Below are 7,861 nucleotides of genomic sequence, written 5' to 3' on the forward strand. Positions count from 1 at the left end.
TCCTGTAATCCCAGCACATTGGGAGGCCAAGGTGGGCAGATGGCTTGAACCCCGGAGTTTAAGACCAGCCTGAACAACATGGTGAAACCCATTCTCTACAAGAAGATACAAAAAATTAGCCAGGTATGGTGGTGCGTGCCTAGAGTCCCAGCTACTTGGGAGGCTGAGGAGGGAGAATCACCTGAGCCCGGGAGGTTGAGGCTACAGTAAGTCATGATCACACCACTGCACCCAAGCTTGTGTGATGGAGTGAGACCCTGTGTCAAAAAATAGAGGAATAGCAGAAAAGGGAACAGCTAATTCTCAAGAAGCAAATTTAGAAGAGCCCACACCCACCCTGACCAAGATTGAAATTGACACCTTATTGTGTAGGGTGTGGGTTTTCCAGTGTTGTGCTAGAGCCAGTCTGTACAGGCTGGCCAGAGCCAGTTTCGCACATCCCTTCCCAAGTCTGCATTGAAATCAGCCATGGTGAGAGTATTCACACTATAGAAATCAGCAAACACAGCAAAACTAAAAAGGTTTTGAACTACCTATTAGCTAGTTGTTAAATGTCTGCCAACACAAGTCAGGCCCAGTAGCAGGTACCTATAGTCCCAGCTACTTGGGAGGCTGAGGTGGTCCAGCCTGGGCAACATAGCAAAATCCTACCTAAAAATAAAAAAATAACCTTTTTTAGCGTGCCTATCGTATAGAGTGCAAGGGACAAATGCATTTGATGCGGCTGGAGAGACGACGTTTAGCAGATATCAAAGCCTTTTAAGTCAGGTAAGGGATTTTCGATTTAAGAGCAGTGGGGAGCCACTACTAGGGAGTGACACCGTCAGTTCCTCAGTTGTGTACTTCAGAAAGATCACTTCATCTACAGTGGAAAACTGCAGACTCCTATTAGGAGACTTGTGGTAACCTCCAAGTAATACGGCTACCTAAACTGAGGGAGTGACCATGGGGAAGTAGAAGAGGAGACAGATTTGAAAAGTATGAAGGGGGCAAGATCAGTAGGACTTTTGGGGGTAGATCTGACTGCCAGGCAGAAACCAGCTCACCCTGCCTCAGTTTATGCTTCAAGCAAACAGTGCAAATGGCTCCAAGTTTTCCTCCCAAGAGCCTTGGGCTCTGTCCAGCAGCCCCATTCTACAGGCCTTTCTCGGGCACCTGCCTCTGCACACACCCAAGAGGACCCTGAGGCCAGAGGTGGCAGAGTGGCTGCCCTACAGACAGTGTGGCCGTAAGCCCTGGAGGGAGGGAGGAGAGCTGCAAACCAGGGAGCACATGGAAACAGGGAAGTTTTGGGCTTAGGGTTAAGGGAGTCAGTCTCCTCTTCTTCCAGCCACCCGAAAATTACTGAAGCAGTGTTGTAACTGTACTGCTAACCTTCAGAAGGAGGCTTTATATTGCAATGTTATGGATGAAGAAACAGACTAAAATAGATGAAATAATTTGTCCAAGGCCACATAATTGGTAAGTGACAGGGCCAAGATCTGAACCTAAATATGATTTCAGAACCTGTGCACCTGGTACTCTTTACTCAGCGCTGCAGGGAAGAGAAGGGGGGCTTTTGCATTTCTAACTTGAACTGTGGAGCAGAGAAAGCCAAACTCACTGTCCCAGTCAGCACTGCTTCCCAGACAGATGAGTGCATGGTCCCACCAATGAGACTATCTCTGCTGCCCAGGAACCAATGCAAAGTTTAACTAAATTGAAAATTAAATGTAATTGGATGGGCATAGTGGCTCACGCCTGTCATCCCAGCACTTTGGGAGGCCGAGGCAGGCGGATCACCTGAGCTCAGGAGTTTGAGACCAGCCTGACCAACATGGTGAAAACCCATCTCTAGTAAAATTACAAAAAATTAGCTGGGTATGGTGGCGGGCGCCATAATAATTCCAGCTACTCGGGAGGCTGAGGCAGGAGAATCGCTTGAACCCGGGAGGCGGAGATTGCAGTGAGCCGAGCTCACACCACTGCACTCCACCCTGGACGAGCGAAACTCCATCTCAAAATAATAGATTAAATGTAATTAATTCTTGTTAATTAATTCTGCAAATTAATGCTGTCACCTTAATTGCTTAATGGAACAATGAGAAATGAGGGTCTTTATTTAAAAAACGAAAGCCTTGAAAGAGTTCCATCAGCCACAAAATTGGCATACCCATAAACTTTATATCAAATGAGCAAATTTGGCTGGGCGCGGTTGCTCACACCTGTAATCTTAGCATTTTGGGGGGCTGAGGCAGGCGGATTACTTGAGCTCAGGAGTTCCAGACCAGCCTGGGAAACATGGCAAAACCTTGTCTCTACAAAAACAAAAACAAAAAAAAAAATAGCCAGGCACGGTGGCACACACCTGTAATCCCAGCTACTTGGGGGGCTGACACAGAAGGATTGCTTGAACCTGGGAGGTCGAGGCTGCAGTGAGCCAAGATTGTGCCACTGCACTCTAGCCTGGGTGACAAAGTGAGATCCTGTTAATAAAAAAAAAAAAAAAAGGCCGGGCGCGGTGGCTCAAGCCTGTAATCCCAGCACTTTGGGAGGCCGAGACGGGCGGATCACGAGGTCAGGAGATCGAGACCATCCTGGCTAACACGGTGAAACCCCGTCTCTACTAAAAATATACAAAAAACTAGCCGGGCGAGGTGGCGGGCGCCTGTACTCCCAGCTACTGGGGAGGCTGAGGCAGGAGAATGGCGTAAACCCGGGAGGCGGAGCTTGCAGTGAGCTGCGATCTGGCCACTGCACTCCAGCCCAGGCGACAGAGCGAGACTCCCTCTCAAAAAAAAAAAAAAAAAATAGAAGCAAATTTCTTTTTTCTGCTTCCAAGTATGAAACCATGATGGAGTCACGGACTGAATTTACCATCCCACATTTAAAAAGCCAAATAAAATACATGAAACAATAATTTTCAGAACTGGGCAACAGGCAATGTGGAAGAGCCCTGAGAGAAGGGAAACAAATGGGAGGAGTCCTAGCATTGGCCCAGCTTTTTTTTTTTTTTTTTTTTTTTTTTTGAGACAGGGTCTCATGATGATAGTTCACTGCGACCTCGACCTCCTAGACTCCCAAGTAGCTGGGACCACAGGTGCACAGCACCACACCCAGCTGATATTTGTATTTTTTTGTAGGGACAGGGTTTTGCCATGTTGGCCAGGCTGCTCTGGAACTCCTGGGCTCAAGTGACCCTCCTGCCTTGGCCTCTTAAAGTGCTGGGATTACAGGCGTGAGCCACCACGCCTGGCCCAGCATTCTATAGGGTGAGTTTCTAGGCTGGAGTGCCAGGAGGAGGAACCCAAACAGCCAGCAGACTCCCTGAGTTGAGGAGACAGACTTGTGAATTCAGAGAAGCCGCGGTAGAACAGCACCAGAGAGGAGAGAGTCACACAGGGCTCCAGAGATCTGCAGGAAGTTCCCTCAGTTCAACTGGGGACTGATCCCCACAAATGTTCACAGAATGTCTCCCTCTGGGCCCAGCCCTGGACTGGGCAATGCCTGGGACTTGGAGGTGATTCAAACCTAGTGTCTGCCCTTGGGGAGCTCCCAGTCTAGTGGGGAAGACGGACTAAGTCAACAACTGTGAACCAATCCTTGGCCTTAGGAGGCCTTGGGAGGAAACTGCTACTGCCGGGGGGTTGGAGGACAGTCAGGGAAGGTCTCAGAGGACAAGCCCTTTGCAATGGCCCTTGAAGCTAGAAGTAAAGAAGGTGGGGGGGGGGGGGGTGGTGTTAAATGGACAGCAGTGCCCTGGGAGGAGGGATGGAGTCTGTAAAGGAAAGGAGGCATCTAAGTGCTGGGTGTATGTGAGTATAAGCCGATCAGGGTGACTGGTGCATGGTGCTGGTGCCGGGATGGGAGGTTCTGGGACCAGTTGTCAAGGGTCTTGAATGCCACAGAAAGGATTTTTCCCCTAGGATGCCACAGTCTCCAGGGGCAGGGTGGGGATGGGGAGAAGGATCCTGAGAAGTAAGGGGTATGATGAGAGCTGTCATTTCCAAAGCGTGGGGAGGATAGACAGGAGGTGGCGAGAAGTATGAAAGAAAGATTTTTGAGGATGATACAGGCAAAAGATCTGACTTCCTCTTCCTTTGCTTTGCAGGGCTGAAAGGGATGCGTTTTTTTGTTTGCTTTTTGAGATGGAGTTTCGCTCTTGTTGCTGAGGCTGGAGTGCAATGGTGCGATGTTGGCTCACCATAACCTCCACCTCCCAGGCTCAAGCGATTCTTCTGCCTCAGCCTCCTGAGTAGCTGAGGTTACAGGCATGTGCGACCTCACCCAGCTAATTTTGTATTTTTAGTAGAGACGGGGGTTTCTCCATGTTGGTCAGCCTGGTCTCGAACTCTGGACCTTAGGTGATCTGCCCGCCTCAGCCTCCCAAAGTGGCGTGAGCCACAGCGCCTGGCATGGATGTGTTTAAAGCAACCTGTGGCTATCTTGTTTTTGAGTAAATGGTATGATAAATTCCCTCAACTAAAGAAAGGTTTTGGTTCACCTGTTCAACATTGTACTTGCCCACATCACAGAAAAATCAGATCATCATTTGTTGCCTCTTTTTTTTTTTTTTTTTTTTTTTTGAGACGGAGTCTCGCTCTGTTGCCCAGGCTGGAGTGCAGCGGCCGGATCTCAGCTCACTGCAAGCTCCGCCTCCCAGGTTTACGCCATTCTCCCGCCACAGCCTCCCAAGTAGCTGGGACTACAGGCGCCCGCCACCTCACCCAGCTAGTTTTTTTTTTTTTTGTATTTTTTAGTAGAGATGGGGTTTCACCGTGTTAGCCAGGATGGTCTCGATCTCCTGACCTCGTGATCCGCCCGCCTCGGCCTCCCAAAGTGCTGGGATTACAGGCTTGAGCCACCGCGCCCGGCTGTTGCCTCTTATTTATTATTATTTATTCATTCATTCATTTATTGATTTGTGAGTGGCAACCCTGGGGTGAACACTATTCTGCAAGTTAGCCCTGTCCTCAAGGAGCAAAGCAAAATTACTGCTCCCAGTGAAGAAGAGGCAAGATCAGAGTTCCATGTCAGAATGAAAGTGTCCTACAGTGAGTAAGCCCCCATATCCCTGGGCACTGTGCATGCTCGGATGCTGAAGTTGACGAGAACTGGGCTGGTCTTCCCCACATTGGCATTCAAAGGTCCTCTCCAGTGTGCATTTCCTGATGAACTCCAAGGTGAGAATTCCATCTCAAGGCTTTCCCGCGCTCTACATAGTAGTGTTTCTCACCAGAGTGAATTTGAATGCAGAGGTATCCCCCATCTCCACCTGAAGGCATGAAGCTCTCCCAGGTCCTTCCCACATTCAAGGCACTCCTGGGATTTCCCCGCCTTCAGATTCAGTGGAATGGAACCTAGATTTATAGTGCCTACTCCAACTAAAGTCCCTCCGCACCCCCATCCAGAGTCCAGCTTGGAGAATGCGTGACATACCCAACTGACCAAGGGCACAGAAGCATTTGCTCTTTTAGCTTTTTCTTTTCTTTCTTTCTTTTCTTTTGTTTTCAGATGGAGTCTCGCTGTGTCACCCAGGTTGGAGTGCAGTGGTGCAATCTCGGCTCACTGCAACCTTCACCTCCCGGGTTCAAGCAATTCTCCTGCCTCAGTCTCCCAAGTAGCTTGGATTACAGACACCCACCACCACGCCCGGCCAATTTTTGAACTTTTAGTAGAGACAGGGTTTCGCCATGTTGCCCAGGCTGGTCTCAAACTCCTGAGCTCAGGTGATCCACCCGCCTCAGCCTCCCTGCTGGGATTACAGGCGTGAGCCACCGCACCTGGCCCGCATTTGCTCCTTTCTTGATGACTCTCTGGATAATCTGCCAGAAAGCCTCCCAGATCTCTGCCCACTCCCAGTGCATAACCACCGTCGCTCTTAGCAAAAGGCCTCAAATGATCAACTCCACTGTCTCTGACTCTCATAACTTCCATACCTATCTTTCTCTTTTTTTTTTTGGGACGGAGTCTCGCTCTGTCGCCCAGGCTGGAATGCAGTGGTGCGATCTCGGCTCACCGCAACCTCTGCCTCCCGGGTTTAAGTGATTCTTCTGCCTTGGCCTCCCAAGTAGCTGGGACTACAGGCGCCCGCCACCACGCCCAGCTAATTTTTTTGTATTTTTAGTAGATACGGGGGTTTCACCAGGTTGGCCAGGCTGGTCTCAAACTCCTGACCTCGTGATCCACCCACCTCAGCCTCCCAAAGTGCTGGGATTACAGGCGTGAGCCACTGTGTCCGGCCCTTTTTTTTTCTTCTGAGATGGAGCCTCACTCTGTTGCCCAGGCTGGAGTGCAATGGTGCGATCCTGGCTCACTGCAACAACTGCCTCCTGGGTTCAAGTGATTCTCCTGCCTCAGCCACCCGAGTAGCTGGGATTAGAGGTATATGCCACCATGCCCAGCTAATTTTTGTATTTTTAGTAGAGACGGGGGTTTCACCATGTTGGCCAGGCTGGTCTTGAACTCCTGACCTCAGGTGATCCGCCTGCCTCGGCCTCCCAAAGTGCTGGGATTACAGGTGTCAGCCACCGCGCCCGGCCCTCCATACCTATCTTCTTAGCCCCTCTGACACTCTTTGACCACAGTGACTTCTTTCTAAAGCCAACCCTGCCTTTCGTGTTTTGAGTCTGTGCTTCCCGACTGCAAATAAGTTTAACTGTAATAATTATATATTAAATAGTTATAACAGGCCTGGCTTGGTGTCCTGAAAAGCCTGGGCCGCGGAAGGGATTCCGTAAATATCCATGGGATGGTGAAACGTCCTCACAAACTGTAAATCCCAGCAGGCAGAGAGACAAAAGTACAGGCCCATTGATTTGCCCCCAACTGCCACCCCGACCCCACCCCGCACACGCACTTGGGGGTCTCCGCGGACGCCCCAGAGCCCGCGCACGCGACCGTGGGCCCGCCCGGCGGGGTGGGGGGGGGTTAGTCGGCCCTCAGCGGCCACCCCACTGGTCCCCGACAGAAAGGCCCGCCGGATGGCAGCTAATCCGCGCGAGGCGCGCCGCCCTCAGCCCTCGAGCCCCGCCCCCGGCCGCCGAAGTCCCGCGCTAACGAGGGGGCCTCCCGGCGTCCTAGAGAGGCCCCGCGACAGACACGCTTCCGCCCGCGCCGCCGGGGCTCTTACCTCTCGGATACCGGGCTGGCAGGCCTACTAGCGCATTTGGGGACTTTTTGGAGAAGACGAGTACCCACAGAGTTGGGTCCATCAGAAGACACCTGCCTGTGAAGTAAAAACAATGGGTGTTCTTGTCCGCGGTACTGCAGGAGAGTGGAGTGGCCGTCGATTCCCAGGATTAGGAGACAAGGACGTGGGAAAGACGCCTGGGGGATTGGAAAGGGGCCCGAGCTCGGGTCCCGGGGCTCCTGAAATGGACTTCCACTGTCCGGTCGGTCACTGCCCTCAAGTCACCTTCCTCCTTCCCTTCTGTGCATCGTGCTGGCTCAGCGCTTCGGGGAGAGGGACAGGTGGGCGCGACACTGCGTGGCCGCCCTGCGTTTGGGACCCTTTCCTGCTCCACAGCGCTGACGCCTCTGGGCTGTTGAGGCGCCCGCGAGTGTCGGGGCTTACCCGCCGCGCCCAGCGCAGGTGCTTCACGTCACAGGCGGCCAGCGAGTGGTTGACGACTGTGTCCGCCTGCCCTGCTGAGGCTGCTCCCTTTCTCATGTGATCGCCAGAATCGTCCCCGCCCCTTCCCGCTGGGCTCTTACTGAGGTCCAGCTGACCTCCATTTGCAGGGGTTCACCCAGACAGGTCTTTTTGACATAGCTTCATTCCCAAAGCTGAGAGGTGCGGTGAAGAGGAAATTATTGCAGAAGTGACTCGGTTTTTTTTTTTTTTTTTTTTTTTTTTTGAGGCGGAGTCTCGCTCTGTCGC

General features: G+C 51.8%; 1 protein-coding gene across 6 annotated transcripts in view; it reads right to left on the reverse strand.

Annotated features, from left to right (window-relative positions):
• LOC115894765 (translation initiation factor IF-2-like) overlaps positions 1-7,686 on the reverse strand; it is a 101,848-nt gene extending 94,162 nt beyond the window's left edge. For 4 of the 6 annotated variants that reach the window (XR_004054937.1, XR_004054936.1, XR_004054934.1 and 1 more), the window contains exon 1: positions 7,112-7,526. Coding sequence is in view for 1 of the 6 variants with exons in the window: in XM_030922899.1 (XP_030778759.1) it covers positions 7,112-7,207; positions 7,397-7,419 (119 nt within the window). In the remaining 5 variants the exon portion in view is untranslated. Of the gene's footprint in view, positions 1-7,111; positions 7,527-7,555 lie in introns of those variants that run through there. The other 2 variants (XR_004054935.1, XM_030922899.1) reach the window with 2 other exon arrangements.
• Between the last annotated feature and the right edge of the window lie 175 nt (positions 7,687-7,861).

This window comes from Rhinopithecus roxellana, chromosome 19, assembly GCF_007565055.1.
Source record: "Rhinopithecus roxellana isolate Shanxi Qingling chromosome 19, ASM756505v1, whole genome shotgun sequence".
NCBI classification, from domain to species: Eukaryota; Metazoa; Chordata; class Mammalia; order Primates; family Cercopithecidae; genus Rhinopithecus; species Rhinopithecus roxellana.